We start from the raw sequence: 18,177 nt of genomic DNA on the forward strand, positions 1-18,177 counted from the left end.
CAGAATTTTCCCCCCAGTACCTACAAAAGAGGAAAACTTGCTCAAGCTAATCTTATGTAAAAATCTGTGAAAGTCTATCAATGCTCACCGTTATGGTATCAAGTAGATATCAGAACTGGTTACTATTACTGGTAATTATATCAGCTTAAGTTTTAATTATTTTACACTTAGGCACCCTCCACTCTCCCTGCATACTAGAGTAAGGTTTCATGGAACACAATATTAGAAAGAAAAGAACCAATTTACTTACAGGAGGACAACTCACCATCTCTTAATAATGATGAAAAGGCAACCATTTCCATTTTAATTTGCAAATTGAAAGTTAATTCTCTTTTAAACTTATGTATTTAAAAATCTTCAAGAAACTTTGCACAATACTAAAAAGGAACTGCAGATAAAAACAGCGTGACCTGGGTGCCACACATTACTATCAGTATTGCAAGCTGAAGTATTTCCTGTTACAACGCCCATTGGTTCCCACAGGTGCAAGTGCCTATGGGTGGTGGCAATTCACCCTTCCTTTTGTAAGAGATCCACTAAAGGAGATTTAAGATCGGCACAAGCAATGCTAGCAACTATTCGAACAGAACTACCTTGGGCTAATACCGAGAGACACCCAAACTAGGATGATTGTGAATTGATGATTACCTAATTCAAAAAAGCTGGAGAAAATTTATTTCAATACTTTCATTATTTTTCTAAGATGCACGATTATTAAGAATGTATGTGGCCAGGCGTGGTGGCTCACACCTGCAATCCCAGCACTTTGGGAGGCCGAGGCAGGCGGATCACTTGAGGTCAGGAGTTCAACACCAGCCTGGCCAACATTTTGTATTTTTAGTCTCTACTAAAAATACAAAAATGGCTGGGCGTGGTGGCAGGAGGCCGTAATCCCAGGTACTCGGGAGGCTGAGGCAGGAGAATCACTTGAACCCGGGAGGCGGAGGCTGCAGTGAGCCAAGATTGCACCACTGCACTCCAGCCTGGGTGACAGAGTGAGACTCTGTCTCAAAAAAAAAAAAAAAAGTATGTGATTTCATTCAACAAATACATAGTAATTGGCTTCTATGTGCAGGGCACTGTTCTAGGCACTAGGAATACAATAATGAACAAAATAAAGTCCCTGTGGTCATTCATATACTATTTAGTGGACTTTTGAGCATTTCATATATAATGAGGAAACTTCCATAAAGGCAGAGACTAAGAAATTTGTATGGAAATTTGGAAACTCAATTGTAGTTAGTGTAGTTACTAAGAAGCATTGTAATAAGTGGTCACCACTTTAAACCTAAACAGAACTTTTCCAGAAACTGTCACACAAAAGTAGTGTTCTTTATGCTTTAATTGTTTTTAAAAGGCCATGTTGGAGGTAAAGGCATATGTTCCAGCAGGGAAAAGGAAAAACTTCTCACTATGAGTCATCAGTGACTAAGTTATTTTAATTCAGGCTTAAAACACATTTCAAACCCAATTACTTGTACATGCAGAAAACTGATAACAACCCTAAATTAACACCAGAAGCTTGATTTGACCAATTTTCAGGGTCAATATCAGCATCGAAGCAAAACAAGTGAAATTTTTTATCAAGGGATAATGCCCTGCACTGAATTTTATTATTATTTTGGTCTTATTAGACTTTAATGCCTAAAAGCCATGTCATCAAGCTTCCATTAGACTTCATTACAGTGACCAGTTTTCTTCGGTTTTAGCCAGAATGAGATACAGCCATCTTGGATGTATGGTATGGTGGTAGGAATGGCTTTCATTTGCATTCAAAGAAATAAAAATATAGTAAATTCAAGGCTGCTCCAAGAAAAATGTAAAACCCCGAGAGCAGAATTTGCAGATGAATACTACTCTTCCAAACTATCATTTACTTCTTTAGGATTTTTTTTTCTTTTTTTTTTTTTTTTTTGAGACGGAGTCTCACTCTGTCACCCAGGCTGGAGTGCAGTGGCACGATCTTGGATCACTGCAACCTCCGCCTCCTGGGTTCAAGTGATTCTCATGCCTCAGTCTCCAAGTAGCTGGGATTACAGGCATGCACCACCACATCCAGCTAATTTTTGTATTTTTAGTAGAGACGGGGTTTTCACCATGTTGGCCAGGCTGGTCTTGAACTCCTGACCTCAAGTGATCCACCTGCCTCAGCCTCCCAAAGTGGTGAGATTGCAGGTGTGAGCCACTACGCCTGGCTAGGATTTTATTTCCTTATTATTTTTTAAATTTCAACTTTTATTTTAGATATAGGGGGTACATGTACAGGTTTGTTACATGGGAATATTGCATGATGTTGAGGTTTGGGGTATGGATCCCATCACCCAGGCAGTGAGCATAGTCAAACTATTAATAAAAATAATAATAATAATAAAAAAACATGCTGGTGACGCTTCAGAGAAAAGGGACTGCTTATACACTGATGGTGCAAATGTAAATTAGTCCGGCCATTGTGGAAAGCAGTCTGGAGACTTCCTTATTTTTAAAATAACGAAACCTTTTTAGCCAACAAATCGGAGGAACTCTCAAAGCCAAATTTCTCTATTTAGTCAGTCAAGAAATATTTATTGTGCAACTACTAACTGCTAGGCACTGTTCTATGAGTTGGAGATAAAGCAATTAACAAAACAAAAATCTTTGCTTTTACAGAACCTAAAATTTAGGGGTGTCCAATCTTTTGGCTTCCCTGGGCCACAATGAAAGACGAAGAATCGTCTTGGGCCACACATAAAATACACCAACACTAACAATAGCCGATTGGCTAAAAAAAAAAAAAGAAAAAAGAAAAAGGTCCGTGCACAAATCTCACATAAATCTCATAATGTTTTAAGAAAGTTTACAAATTTGTGTTGTGCCCCATTCAAAGCCATCCTGGGGTGCACGCAGCCTGCGGGCTACGGGTTGGACAAGTTTGCACGTAGGAATGTAAGACAAACAAGCAAAATATTCGGCATGTGAGGTGGTAAGTGCTATGGAGAAGGATACGGTAGGAAAGATGGAACAATAAGTTTATTTGTTCACAGTCGCAAATTGCCTAGATCACGCAGTAAGAAAAATTGCTTTGGAAGACCAGAGTGCTAAGCCTCCCTCTCCCAGGCTCTACCTCTGACTCAAGTGAACATCTACCTTCTGTTGAAAATGACAGTCTTATTTCAATTGTTGCTAATAGCTAGAGAAAGGAAAACAGGCCAGGTGTGCAGCGGCTCACGTCTGTAATCCCAGAACTTCGGAAGGCCAAGGTGGATGGATCGCCTGAGGTCAGGAGTTCGAGACCGGCCTGCCCAACATGGCAAAACCCCGTCTCTACTAAAAATATAAAACACTAGCTGGGTGTAGTGGCATGTGCCTGTAATCTCAGCTACTTGGGAGGCTGAGGCAGGAGAATTGCTTGAACTTGGGAGGCGGAGGTGGCAGTGAGCCGGAATTGTGCAACTGCACTCCAGCCTAGGCAACAGAGAAAGACTCTGTATCAAAAAAAAAAGAAAGAAAGAGACAGGAAAACAAACTTCCAAATACCAATCTGATAAAAATACCACTTAAGGAAATAAAATAACAAATACGAAACACTGAGTCAAAGGCCACTTTAGAGAATATCATCAATGTTAAAAACGAACATACAAGTATCCATATACTTGCTACCACTGGCATCAGATTTACCAACTGTCAGGGTCACAAGTGAATTCTTCTCTTAGGAATGCACATTATCTTTACCAGCAGCAATAATTATATCTTACAATTGCACACAGAATTGTATGTATAATTATATTTAAATATTATTTTGAACCTAAAGTATTTAAATTTCCATACAATTTGACAATTAAGCTACTAGTTGCAAGACACTAGGTTAGATGTATAAGACACCGTCCTTTTAAAATTAAGAATATGGACATCTAAGAAGGATAAGTACAAATCCTACAATTTAATATTAGAGAGTATTATATAATAAGAAAAAGTACAAATCAAGTACTTAGGGAATTCAAAGCAGAGAGTAGCAAGGAGGATAATCAGAGAAGGACTCATGAAAGATGGCATTAGAGGTAGTTCTGGAAAATGAGAAACAGAAGGCATACTAGGTAAAAGAAATGGAACAAAATCCTGAATGGGGCATATCACTAAGCGCTTGGCTAGTAAGAAGACCAGTCTGGTCAAGGCACTGTGTGTGTGTGTGTGTGTGTGTGTGTGTGTGTGTGTGTGACAGAGAAAGAGAGAGAGAGAGAGAGAGAGACAGACAGACAGACAGACACACAGAAACAGGCTGACAGGAGCCTAAAAACAGGTTTATAGGCTGGGCACGGTGGCCCATGCCTGTAATCCCAACACTTTGGGAGGCTGAGGTGGGCGGATCACCTGAGTTTGGGAGTTTGAGACCAGCCTGACTAACATGGAGAAACCCTGTCTCTACCAAAAATACAAAATTAGCCGGGCGTGGTGACGCATGCCTGTAATCCCAGTTACTTGGGAGGCTGAGGCAGGAGAATTGCTTGAACCCGGGAGGCAGAGGTTGCAGTGAGTGGAGATCGCGCCACTGCACTCCAGCCTGGAAAACAAGAGCAAAACTCCGTCTCAAAAAACAAACAAACAAACAAATAAAACAGGTTTATAAATCTGTACTGAATTTGGTATGTCATGGGGAATTACTAAAGGTTTTGAACATGTGAGTGTCAAAATCAGAGCCATACTTTAGGGAGAATAAGAGAGTAACAGTGTATCTAGGAAGAATGAAAACGAAAAGGAGACTGAAAAATTGTCATGGCTGTCCTTCCCTTGCGCCTTATTAAGGCCCTCATAAGATCCTTCCACCACGGAGAGGTATAAAGTGGAAGATGTTCTGAGTTGAAAAACCAGATCTAGGTCATAGTGGTCTGGTTTACCATGGTTTCTGTGACCTTTGGAAGTCATTTATCCTCTCTGAGTTTCAATTTCCCTATGTATGAATCTATTAATTATTCTTTTTGGAAAAAGTCAGGAGCCAGCTATGAGATTCAGCAAATGATTAGATACTAGGAGTAGAACACACACACAATATGAAATTGTTTCAAGTGATTAAAATAATAAAGAGGCCAGGCACAGTGGCTCATGCCTGTAATCCCAGCACTTTGAGAGGCCAAGGCAGGAGGATTGCTTTAGCCCAGGAGTTTGAGACCAGCCTGGCCAACATGGTGAAATCCCCCTACTAAAAATACAAAAATTAGCCGGGTGTGGTGGCGGGTGCCTGTAATCGCAGGTACTCCAGACGCTGACGCAGGAGAATTGCTTGAATCTGGGAGGCGGATGTCGCAGTGAGCCAAGATCGCACCACTGCACTCCAGCCTGGGTGACAGAGCAAGACTCTTATTTCAAAAACATAATAAACAACTACCATTAAGCATTTCCTATGTGTCACTGTGCTTGGCACTTTAAAAAAATCACTTCACTTATTCCTTTCACACATCCCAAGAGGATTCTTATTTTACATCTTATTTTACAGTTGAGAGAATTGAGAGCTTTAATCAAGACTTTAGTAACTGCCCAGGGTCAGGCAGCAGACATAGTAATGGAGCCAAAATAGGTGCCTACATGTCTCCCAGTGTAAGGCCCTCTCTCCTTCCACTGTATCTTGCTGTTTTTTATGTAGCAGATGAATAATGCTAACATTTATTCTTACATTCCAAAGAAATCACTATCTCTCTCTTTTTATTTTTTATTTTTAGACAGGGTCTTGCTCTATCAGCCGGGCTGGAATGCAGTGGCATGATCATTACTCATGTAACCTCCATCTCCCAGGTTCAAGTGATCCTCCCACCTTAGCCTCCTGAGGAGCTGGGATTAGAGGCGTGTAAAACCATGCCCAGCTAATTTTTGTATTTTTTGTAAAGACGGGCCGGGGCGGGGGCGGTGTTTCACTGTGTTGCCCAACCTGGTCTTGAACTCCTGGGCTCAAGCAATCCTCCCTCCTCCCGCATTGGCCTCCCAAAGTGCTGGGATTACAGGTGTGCCCATTGTCTCTTTAATACCTTTTAGATATATGTATTTTAAAAAGCACTCAATGAGGATAAGAAACAAAGTGTGGACATAAATCTACTAGTTTGCTGATCATTCATTAATTCACTCAATTCCCATTTACTGAGCATCTTCATACTCTGTGCTTTGTACTATACTTACCATGGGGGATGCAAAGATGAATAAAACCCATCTCTGTCCTCACAAGCTAGTAAATAACACGTGTAAACAGGAAACTGCTATAAAACAACAGAAGAGAATTTTGCCAAGAGATGATGGAGGCATATTACTATAATTTTAAATCTCTGCTATTAAATCTTGACCTAGGTCATTTAAAAACTGTATGTATACGGTTTTGAAAGTATTTGTGTATTTACACATACACACCCTGAAACTAAAAGCTAATGTTCAGAACAGAATAGAAAATTGGCCATGGGCTGGGCACAGTGGCTCACAGCTGTAATCCCAGCACTTTGGGAGGCTGAAGCAGGCGATCACCTGAGGTCAGGGGTTCGAGACCAGCCTAGCCAACATGGCAAAACCCCATCTCTACTAAAAATACAAAAATTAGCTGGGCGTGGTGGTTGGCGCCTGTAATCCCAGCTACTCTGGAGGCTGAGGCAGGAGAATTGCTTGAACCCAGGAGGTGGAGGTTACAGTTAGCCAAGATAGCACCACTGCACTCCAGCCTGGGCAAAAGAGCGAGACTCAATCTCAAAAAAAAAATAAATAAATAATAAAAAATAAAGGAAATTGGCTATGAACTATGATTCTGTTTAGTGTGTCTACTGCCAAGACTAATTAAGTTATTAATGTATTTAAGAAAGCATTCTGTCTTGATTAGTGCCATCTATTATAATGGGTAAATAAAACATATTTGAATTGTCATAGCCTTGATTGCCACGGACATAAGCCAATATCATTAGAAAGTGAAACACATAAAATTAAATATATACTGCATAGAGTCCCCGTTTGAGTGGAAATAAAAGGTTCTCTTATTGACACTCAAAAATAGTGGAAGAGGCTGGGCGCGGTGGCTCACGTTTGTAATCCCAGCACTTTGGGAGGCCGAGGCGGGCGGATCACGAGGTCAGGAGATCAAGACCACGGTGAAACCCCGTCTCTACTAAAAATACAAAAAAATTAGCCGGGCGTGGTGGCGGGCGCCTGTAGTCCCAGCTACTCGGAGAGGCTGAGGCAGGAGAATGGCGTGAACCCGGGAGGCGGAGCTTGCAGTGAGCCGAGATTACGCCACTGCACTCCAGCCTGGGTGACAGAGCGAGACTCCATCTCAAAAAAAAAAAAAAGCAAATAGTGGAAGAAAGTAAAATTGATCCCTTCAATGAGTACTTTGATAACTAACTACAATATTAATATAAAGTATACAATGTGAGGTTGATTTCACTGAAGCCAGAGGTGAAGTGAAAGGGCCCAGAACACTAGACTCCAGCATGTAAATTCCTATCGTTAGGAGTTAAAGTCATGTGGACCACACCTCTTTGTTTAATGGAACGAGGTTTTTCTAGGTATAAAATGTTTACCCCAGGCCAGGCACTGTGGGAGGCTGAGGTGGGCGGATCACTTGAGACCAGCAGTTCGAGACCAGCCTAACCAACATGGTGAAATCCCGTCTCTACTAAAATTACCAAAATTAGCTGGGCGAGGTGGTGGGTGCCTGTAATCCCAGCTATCAGAGAGGTGGAGGTTGCAGTAAGCCGAGATGGTGCCACTGAAGTCTAGCCTGGGCGACAGAGTGAGGCTGTCTCAGAAACAACCAAAAAAAAAAAAAAAATGTTTATTCCAGGCCATCTTCCTTTTCTCACACACTCTAGGGATTAAAAATGCTTATTTGTGAGACAGCTGACAAATGGTTAGGAGACTAATCTCCGGTAACAAATAAAGAAATTGGCCCCTAAGTCATTCTGTTGCCAGGGAATTAGCCCTTTAACTTGCAAAGTAGAAATAACTTAGAAAGATTTTAAATATAATTCAATATCCCTAACAAATCTCAAGTCAGACAGGAAAAAAATATATTAAGTTGATTTATAAAGCAGGTAACTTTAATAACGTATGTCTGGAACAAAATTTATCAATTTAATTGTATCAGTTATTATATAAATTTGAAATAGTTTTTTTTTTTTTTTTTAATTTGGTGCTTGTAGCTTGGAAATGAGGGAGATCACATTTTGGCCCATAAATTCAACATAACTAATCTATAATTATAGGTGTATAGATAAATATCACTTATGCTTCTTTTACTTAGCTAAGCCTAAGAAACAGTAAAAAAAACTTTTAATATAGCTTACAAATAATAAAGCAACCAATTAAATGCGTGATAAAGCTAAATTGTCACAAATTAAATTCCCTATGCTGATATGCAATCTTATAATATCCCACAACTTAAAAATATGAATTGAAAAACTATCCATTACTGAAAAGTCATCTTTTTTCGGAGAGTCACAAAATCCTCCCTCCCCCTCTCCCTTTTGTTTTTTTTTTTTTTGGCGGGGGGTGGGGGGAGCGAGGGAAGAAATGAAAACTAGGGAAAAAATTATTTTAAAAAAAGGGGCACTTAATTAAGACTATTTTTTAAAAAAGTACCAACAGTTTTCATCTATTCCCCTATGCTACTAATATCAACAAATATGAATACTGGAAGGCAATGAAAATGTTTATTCAGGTTGGCTTAAACATTACACCAAATTAGATATCAAGGTAGTCTCTAAGATTACAATAGTTTGCCTGTATATGACTCCAGTAGTATAGAAAGTGTAGAATGTGTTATTGTATATACTGGGAAGTATTTGCATCCTGCTAAACAAAGACTGAAAACAGTTTGAGAACCAAAAAGACCTTGCAATGTGTGGTTGCTGTAAGCCTTCACATGGAACTGTAAGGTTCCATCTTAACGTCTTTTGGTTATTATTATTATTTTTTGAGATGGAGTCTCGCTCTGTCGCCCAGTCTGGAGTGCGACGGCGCTATTTCTGCTCACTGCAAGCTCCGCCTCCCGGATTCAAGCAATTCTCCTGTCTCAGCCTCCTGGGTAGCTGGAATTACAGGCGCCTGCCACCAAACCCGGCTAATGTTTGTATTTTTAGTAGAGAGGGGTTTTCACCACGTTGGTTAGGCTGGTCTTGAATTCCTGACTTCAGGTGATTTACCCGCCTTGGCCTCCCAAAGTGCTGGGATTACAGGCGTGAGCCACTGCGCCCAGCCTGGTTATTTTTTTAATAGAAAATAGGCTGGGCGCGGTGGCTCACTCCTGTAATCCCAGCACTTTGAGAAGCTGAGGTGGGTGGATCATTTGAGGTCAGGAGTTCTAGATCAGCCTGGCCACCATGGTGAAAACCCGCTTCTAATAAAAATACAAAAATTAGCCGGGTGTGGTGGCGCGCCTGTAATCCCAGCTACCAGGGAGGCTGAGGCAGGAGAATCGCTCGAACCAGGGAGGCGGAGGTTGCAGTGAGCCGAAATCGTGCCCCTGCACTCCAGCCTGGGCGACAGAGCGAGACTCTGTCTCAAACAAAAAAAATTAAAATAAAAGTAAAATAAAAAAATAAAAAGAAAATAAAAAGTTTAAATGAACAAAGGGGCTGAGCATAGTGGGTTTATGCCTGTAATCCCGGCACTTTGGCAGGTGGAGGCGGATGGATCACTTGAGCTCAGGAGATTGAGACCAGCCTGGGCAATGTTGTGAAATCCCATCTCTACTAAAAATACAAAAAAAAAAAAAAAGAAAGAAGAAGAAGAAGAAGAAAGAAGAAAGAAAAAGAAGAAGAAGAAAGAAGGAAGAAGGAGGAGGAGGAGGAGGAGGAGGAGGAGAAGGAGAAGGAGAAGGAGAAGAAGAAGAAGAAGAAGAAGAAGAAGAAGAAGAAGAAGAAGAAGAAGAAGAAGAAGAAGAAGAAGCAGCAGCAGCAGCAGCAGCAGCAGCAGAAGCAGAAGCAGCCAGGCGTGATGGTATTTGCCTGTGGTCCCAGCTACTCAGGAGGCTGAGGCAAGAGGATTGCTTGATCTTGGAAGGCAGAGGCTGCAGTGAGAGAATATCCCACCACTGCACTCCAACCTGGGTGACAGAGCTACACCCTGTCTCAAATAAATTAAATAAATAAATAAGCAAGTCAAGGTATAATGATTTCATATATTTATAGCTTCTCGTAGTATAGTTTTAGTTTTTTGAAATAAATGAAAAAAATTTTCACAGAATCCCTACTCTCCTAACCCCCCAGGGAATAAAGTTATTATAGGCCTTTACTATCACTAAAAATTCTACTGCAAAGAATCTCTCTTTAACGTCTCTGGATCAATACCATAACATAACGTGGTTGAAATGGCTGCTTTAGTAATCACTTAGGGGAGTATCAGAGCACTTTCTTTTCTTACGAGGAAATAAATTTAATGTTTTGTCTTAAGAAACGACCATTTGTACCAGTCAGAAATGAGCTAACAAATATGGTGAAAGCGTATCTGCTGAAATATTTCTATTACTTTGTAGAATTATTGGTATTGAGATTCTCAATCCTTCCACAGACCATTTCATGCATTATATGCATTGCAAAATGAATATATGCCTGTTCTAAATACCTTTTGAGTTAACTGACCTTATTTTTACTTGAATTCGACCTAGCATTCTGGAAAAATAAATTTAATGTAAAAAAATTACACTCAATACATCTTAAATATAGTGTCTCATATTTTAAATCTGTATTTGCTGTTGTTGTTCCTCTCATCTGTATAATTTCTATGTCTCAGGAGAGGACTTCTAGTTAGTGGAATTTTCTTTTTTTCTTTTTGAGACAGTCTTGCTCTGTCGCCAGGCTGGAGTGCAGTGGCGCGATCTTGGCTCACTGCAACCTCTGACTCCTGGGTTCAAGCGATTCCTCTGCCTCAGCCTCCTGAGTAGCTGGGACTACAGGCACACACCACCACGGCCATCTAATTTTTTGTATTTTAGTAGAGACGGGGTTTCATCATGTTGGCCAGGATGGTCTCCATCTCCTGACCTTGTGATCTGCCTGCCTCAGCATCCCAAAGTGCTGGGATTACAGGTGTGAGCCACTGCGCCCAGCCATGTTAGTGGAATTTTCATAACCACATCAAGCTCCACCCTCTCTGAAGCCATATAAGAACTACTCTGTATCAGGTAATGTCAAATAAAATCCCTAAACAGTGCTTCTCCTCTACTTATTATTACCCTGATAAAAATAACTTCAGTAATTTTTGTCTTGGATTTACATAGCAGTTATATGTAAGGCATCTACATTATATCTTTAGGAAATAATACAACATTCCTTTATTCCTCTTAGTTGAAACTGCCTATATTAAACACTGGCAAAAGATTTCTAATAAAACACATTCTAAACCTGAAACAAAGGCGATATCTAAATAACCGACATTACATAGTAATTACATTCCTCACTATTTTCCTAAAACCATCATTTTCGACGTCTGCTTCTATAAAAAAAGAAACCAGTCCAAGAGAAGAGGTGAGGAGAGAAAACCTATAAACATTGAAAAGGAGGTTTTAAAAATTCAAATACAAAACTGCTGGGTACAACCATAACAAAGCATGTGCATTCGAGTTTGAAAAGTAGGTAGGGCAGTATTAACATATCCTAAGTACTGTGAACGACTAGCCTGATGATTAGTTTAATTTTCACATCCCTCAGAGTAGGAGGCTGTCCCCCAATTCCCACCCCCTATTGCTTCCCACTATTTGTTTCAACCTTTTAATAGACACACTTGCCTCCCACCAGGACACACAGTGTCTGGTTTAAATAGGTTTATCTCTCTCCTTAGCTTGTCCTGGAATTACGCCTAAAGCTCAATCCTGGCAGCTTTTAGGATAAGAAATCTAATTGGAAAGAGCTCTTAGTTACGCGACTCCAAAACCTCTGTTGAAAATTTAGTTTGACCTTCCAACTATCTCCAACAGATCAAAGTTAAACAGTCCAGATTCCAAACCTAGTATAGTTCCTTTAAGTCTGCATTGTAAACATTGATACTGATATGCTGCCAAATCTGAAAAAGTTTCTTAGCTCCTTGAGCTAAAATGAAAAACCAGTAGTCCAGGAAAACACAAGGGTCTATCAAAGAAATATTCTTATTAATCTAAAACACGGGTCTCCAAAAGGATCCCTGTCCCTTTCAACTTCTTGCGGAGGGGGAAGTGGGGTAGGTTTGAAGAAGCCCCTTCCAACTTTTCACCTGACCTTTTCATTAAGATCAGGAAGCCCCTCGCTTTCAAGACATCCACGTCAAACTCTAAGGAACGAATGCGAACCCAGCGGGCCAGTGAGAAGAGGTCAGGCCGCGCAGGTCTCTTGATCATTCTAAGATCTTTGTCCTGCGGCCAGCCTCATCAGCCCCACCAGCACCTCCAGCTCCTCCAGCCCGTGCGTTCCACTTCCGAGATGTTTCATTACATAATCGGCTCCAGAGTCCCCCCGGAGTCCTGGGGACTCACACTCCACTCTCAGGGAGGTCGCTGATGCCAGACCCTGGGAGCACCTCCCCGCTCCACTCGTCTGCGCTGCCGCCGGTTCCTATTTGCCCGACGCCGCGACCGCGACCCAGGCTCCCGGCCGCAGTCGTTCTTGTGGGGGCTCCCGCAACTCAGCGGACGCGACCCCTCGCCCGCTCCCTCGCTGCTCACGCCGGGCCCTCGCTATGTGACTGGGGGCCCGACCCGCACCCCTGGAGCACCGCTCCTCCCTCGGGGTCCGCGCCTGCACCCGACGCTCAAAGCCCCTCTCGGAGTCCCACGCTCGCATGCGCTGTCCCGAGCCCTCTGGGGGTCCCCTCCTCTCACCCCGCTGTCCTGGCCCCTCTCGGGGTCACCCTGCTCCCACCCGCTGTCCCGGCCTCTCTCTAGGTGTCCTGCTCTCAGCTCCGCTGTCTCAGCCCAGACCCTTTCCGGGACCCCTCCTCTTCTCCCGCTGTCCTGGCCCTTCCTGGTGTCTTCCCACACTCTGTTCTAAGCCCTCTGGGGGTCCCCTGTCTTCACATCCCCTGACCGGTCCCCTCTCTTTACTCTGTCCCGGCTCCTCTCTGGGTCCCCTCCCCTCACCTTGGGGTCTCCTCTCCCCGGGCGCTGTCCCAGCCCCTCTCGGGGTCCCCATCTCTCAGACTCTCAGTGCCGGCCCCTCTCGGGGACCCTTCCCCTCTCCCCGCTGTTCTGGACCTTTTCCGGGACCTGGTCCCTCAGGGAACCCCTCCCCTCATCCCCCTATCCTAGTGCCTCATGAGGCACCCACCCCTCACCCCACTACCCCAGCCCCTCTCCGGGTCCCTTCCTCTCACGCGCACTGTCCCGGCCCCTCTTGGAAACCCCTCCCCTCAGACTTTCAGTCTTGGACCCTCTCGGAGTCCTCTCCACTCAGAGCCACTGCCTCGGTCCCTCTCGGAGTCCCTTCTCCTCACCCGCGGTCCCCGTCCCTCCCGGGGTCTCCTCTCCACAGTCTGCACTGTCGAGCCCGCTCCCGCAACTCCCCTCACTCCGCCTGGGGTCCCGCCGCCTCGGCTCCCACTGTCACGCCCCGCGCCCCGGTGCTCTCACCTCAGACCTGCTGTCACCACCCCCGGGCCCGGCGCCGCCGCCGCCGCTTCCTCTCCCACACTTGTTCCTGAGTCGCTCTCCTGTGGCTTGTTCCCCGGCGGATCCTTGGGTCCGGTCGCTGAGTGCCGGATCCGGCTTTGCGCAGCCTCTGCTCGCGGTCTCCGCGTTGCGTCCCACTCTCCACGCAGGACCCCGCCGCCCGGCGCCACACGGACCCTCCCGCGGCCGCCGCCGCTGCCGCTGCTGCTGTCCGAGGTGCGGCTCCTGCCAGGGGTGGCCAATCGCACCCGACTGCGCCGAGCACGCCCCGCCCCACCGTCTCAGTCCGCCCGCCCCCTGCCCCGGACCACGCCCCTAGCTCGGCTCCAATAGGCTCTCTACTGACCTTCCCTGATCGCGGGGCACAGGGCCGGGGCCGTACATAGGTATTTGATTGATGGAGCCTGGGAAGCCGAGCGGTCGATGGAGCCCGAGGATTGGCGGAGTTGACGGTGGGCGGGACAGGGCAGGGCGGGGTCTCCTCAGACGCGGAAGACCTTGTAACTTTAGTAACCTACGGGTCCGCCTGGGGTGCGGTCAGTCTTGTTTGTGCTGCTCTCCGGTCAAAGTTCATGGCACTTCTCCCCACGCCTTTACTTTTCTTGGGAGATTACCAGGGACCACCATGTTAGAGCCTTTGGGGAGGACCCCAGTCTCTCGCTAGACTTGCACAGCTTTCTTAGTAATTCTGCCATGAACTAATATGGCATTTATTTGCCCAGGATTTGTAAAAATTTCTTGGATTTAAACCATTTCTTTTTAAAATCTCTTGCAAGGGAGTTGCTTCTCCTTGAATTGAGTTCAGCAGCCGTCAGTTTGATACCGTTGGGGGGAAAAAAATCTATATACAGTACTGGGTGCATACTTTGCCCAACTAAGCGTTCAATGCGGGGTACATTTTGATAGGTGCAAGGACAAAGCTTTAGAAATTTTCAGTTTGTAGGTTTTTATGACAGTAGGAAGACTGTGGCAGGGGAACCCTATTATTAGCTTAACAAGGTTTCAGCAAACCTATTCAATATAACCTTTTTCCAGGGCCACAGGTTTTAATGATTCTATGTGAACGTGTGGCCAAAGGATAACGAGCTTTGACCCAAGTTTAACATGTGATAATCAGACTCCTCTTGATCCACGCTAAAGGATACTGTCTGCCAGGGGTGAAAGTGCATCATGCTACTAAGACCCATTTGTGTTATTTTTGTGAAACTGGATATGCTGATCAAATGAACACCGGAAACAGAAAACTGCTTTCCTTACTCTTAACCCCAAAAGTAAGTTTATGGACTTTAGAATTCAGCATTTTATGAAGAAATTGTTTCGTTTCAGGAACACATTTTGATCCTAAGTTTTGTCAGATGTATACAGGCCTTAGTTCTCAGAGAACCCTCGATTGTTAACTTTTTAACTCCAGCTGACAAAATGTGTTTGTGTTCTAAACAGTATACATGTTTCTTCTAGTGTTTTAAGAATCATATTCCATTCATCACCTGAGGTCAGGAGTTCCAGACCTGCCTGGCCAACCTGGTGAAATCCCGTCTGTACGAAAAATACAAAAATTAGCCGGGCGTGGTGGCACGCACCTGTAATCCCAGTTACTCGAAAGGCTGAGGCAGGAGAATCGCTTGAACCCGGAGACGGAGGTTGCAGTGAGTCGAGACCGCACCACTTCACTCCAGCCTGGGTGAAAGAGCAAAACTCCGTCTCAAAGAAAGAAAAAAAGAAAAAGAACAAAAAAGAATCTTACTCCATTCCAATTGTGATGTCCCCCTTTAAAGTTTCAGTTTGGGTGTTAGGGTAGGCAGAGAAGGCCTGGAAGCAAAGAAGTTGTGGAAATGGGGCTGGCAGGACTTCATTTCAAGTCAAGTTGAGTTCCTGAGCGGTGTGGCTGAGTACCATTTTGAGAAGGGATACAGAAAAAGATTTCAAGGTGGTAAAACTTGGTTTTGAGGGAACTTGATTTTTACAGGAGTATAGCGACTGTCCAAAATCGTATTAAATAAATCTAAAGATTGGGTAAGACTAAAGCCATAAGAGAATTTTTTTGAGTAGGTCCACCTTCACTAAAGAGCATTTTTTAGTTCTGCAGCTGGCAATCTGGACAGAAAAAAATGGGGTACGTTTTCATAACCCAAGTGCTCAGTTGTGTCTATTCATTACATATAAAATAGAAATGCATGACCATTAACAGATGCTGTTTGCAGTCAAGAAGATAGCAGTAAAACATAAGCAGGATAAAAATCTCAGCGTCTTGAAAGGAAACCATTTAGCAACGAAATAAACTTAAAAATTCATTGTATCAATGAACTCTTGATTTCTAAAATCTTTGCTTTTTCTGCACTATGATTATTGCTACTGACAGGAATGCAAGTTACTCAATATAGTTGATTGCAAGTAATTTAGATGTTCTCCAACAGCACAAAGAAAGAAAATGACTTCATCTTTTGGACAAGAGACAGTTCTGAAATCCTAGTTTAAATATAGATGGCAGACCTACGGTGCGATCTGAGAATGATTCTTATTTAGAAGGCACTTCAGAAGATCTCGGAACTCCTGGAAAGACATCTTAGCATTCCATTCTGGAAATTCTTTAGTTTTGTTGGGAGAAAAAATCCCTTACAAATAGAGCCAAGATTTTAATTAAAACAAGGTAGTAAATAAATGTCAAAATAAATGAGATGAGAATAATGTTTCATTTTTAGAAGAGTCCATAGGGGCCAATTCAGAGATAAATTTGATCACAAAAGGTCTGAGAATGGGAATATTCGGTTCCACCCTGGTTTTCATATCTGTGTTCATTTTCACTACTGGTTGCGTTTCCTACAGAGACTCGGGTGGAACATAAAAGTGGGGCCACTTTGGACAAACCATTAAAAACCTTATCCTTTTTTCTCGCTACACACAACTAGACCACACTGCTCTTCGCTAAAGGGACACCTTAAATCTATTCGTTCAGCAAAACTTATAACACCGTGTCCCTCTTCTACTCAGAGGGAATCGCACAAATTAATTCTTGCAGATACTCAGCTCTCCTGTTTTTTAAGCTTCCACGTGGGCCTTAGCCAAATAACTTCTGGTAGGCAAATTCTCTCCTTCTTCAGTTGAGAGCTCAGAGCAAGCTGTTGGATTAAGCAAAAGCACCTTTTAAAAAATTAATATTCAGGGCAGCTGTACCGCGGAGGGCCTGGGTCTCGGAGTCAAAAAAATTAGACTGGACGTTACTGTTTTTTTTTTTTTAAGCAAACGACAGCTCGTTTCTCATTTGTAAAACCGGGGGAACATCTTACCGAATAAACCTTACACAAAGAGAAAGGATTCCTAAGGGCTGGGAAAATACTGTTTTGCTGTCCCCAGGATGGAATATCAGCATCCTTGTCTTTTAGCTCTTAATAAAGCTCTAACTAGTCACAGGGGGAGCCAGGCTGCATGATCACGCACACTCTGGATGTCTAGGTTTATCCGACCTAATAAGGGGGCAGGTGGCGTCGTTCCCTTTCTTCAATTAGAGACCACCTCCACCTGTCAAGGGCCCTTCAAACCCTCCGCCCCTAGGTCGCTAACGATCCCCGCTTTAGTTCTAGCTCCAGGCGCCGCCTGGCGGCTGTCTCCGGAAGTCGCCTGCGGGCCTCGGGGTCCTGACCGCTGCTGGGCCTGCCCGTAGATTTGCCTGACTCTAGCGAACCTGGCTCTGCCCCTCCCCCACTACACGTTGAGGATTTTAAGACCGCGATGAAAGGGCTGAGGTTGTGGCGACGGGGGCGTCCAGCGGCATCTCCACTCCCCCAAGGATGGCGGAGTCAGGCCGTCGTCGGGCAGCTCTCGACCCGGAAGTCGCTCGCGGCGCGAGGCCCCCGTTGCCGAGCGCGGGCGCGGGGGGCGGAGCTCGGCGGAGACGGGGAAGGGGTCGCCGCGGCTGCCGCTCCTCCAGTTGGGGGCTGCCTCGGACACTGCTAGGCAGACGGCGAGTACCGAGCGCGGGTGGCCGCGGTGTCCGTGGTGTCCGTGGGCCACGCTCAGCTGCGGTCAGAGGCGACATGAGTGCCGCGGGGCTGCTGGCCCCGGCCCCGGCCCAGGCTGGAGCGCCGCCGGCCCCCGAGTACTACCCCGAGGAGGACGAAGAGCTGGAGAGCGCCGAGGACGACGAACGAAGCTGTCGGGGCCGCGAGTCGGACGAAGGTGAGTCCTGCCGCTCGCCCGGCCGCCGGGAGCGGAGGTGGGACCGCTGGGGGAGGGGGTGGGGCTGTTCGGGAGAGGGGCGGGGCGGCCTCCGGGGCCTGGGGCTGCGTGGAGTGGCCGCCGGGAGTTGAGGGGCTCGGGGAAGTTACCCCCGTCCGTGCTGGAGTAGCGGGGAAGCCCTGGGTGCGTTACACTCGACTGTGATGGGGAGAGAGGACTTAGATGTTGTCACGCTAGGGGTCCCTTTAAGACCCCGTCCTCCTTCCCAGCAGTTTCTGATTGAACCTCACATCTTCACTAGTAGGAATTAGAAACTCACTTACTGAATACACCGAGTGTAGTTCGCCCCTTTTTTGTGTCTGAGAGCATTACAGTCCAAAGTTGCCCCTCCCCACCCCCGAAATGCATAAGTCAGCTATACTTTAGGTAGT

At 44.8% G+C, this 18,177-nt stretch overlaps 2 protein-coding genes across 8 annotated transcripts in view; one reads left to right on the forward strand and one right to left on the reverse strand.

Annotated features, from left to right (window-relative positions):
* The window catches only part of TAOK3 (TAO kinase 3), a 229,242-nt gene extending 215,413 nt beyond the window's left edge, over positions 1-13,829 (reverse strand). Inside the window, exon 1 of one of the 7 annotated variants that reach the window (XM_055235583.2) lies at positions 13,535-13,829. The gene's annotated coding sequence lies outside the window, so the exon portion shown is untranslated. Of the gene's footprint in view, positions 1-250; positions 491-13,534 lie in introns of those variants that run through there. The other 6 variants (XM_055235581.2, XM_055235584.2, XM_063614549.1 and 3 more) reach the window with 6 other exon arrangements.
* A 3,475-nt stretch (positions 13,830-17,304) lies between these two features.
* The window catches only part of SUDS3 (SDS3 homolog, SIN3A corepressor complex component), a 48,997-nt gene continuing 48,124 nt past the window's right edge, over positions 17,305-18,177 (forward strand). Inside the window, exon 1 of the mRNA XM_055235596.2 lies at positions 17,305-17,746. Coding sequence (XP_055091571.2) covers positions 17,359-17,746 — 388 coding nt within the window. The 5' untranslated portion in view covers positions 17,305-17,358. The remainder of the gene's footprint in view (positions 17,747-18,177) is intronic.

Source organism: Symphalangus syndactylus, chromosome 13 (assembly GCF_028878055.3).
Source record: "Symphalangus syndactylus isolate Jambi chromosome 13, NHGRI_mSymSyn1-v2.1_pri, whole genome shotgun sequence".
Lineage (NCBI taxonomy): Eukaryota > Metazoa > Chordata > Mammalia > Primates > Hylobatidae > Symphalangus > Symphalangus syndactylus.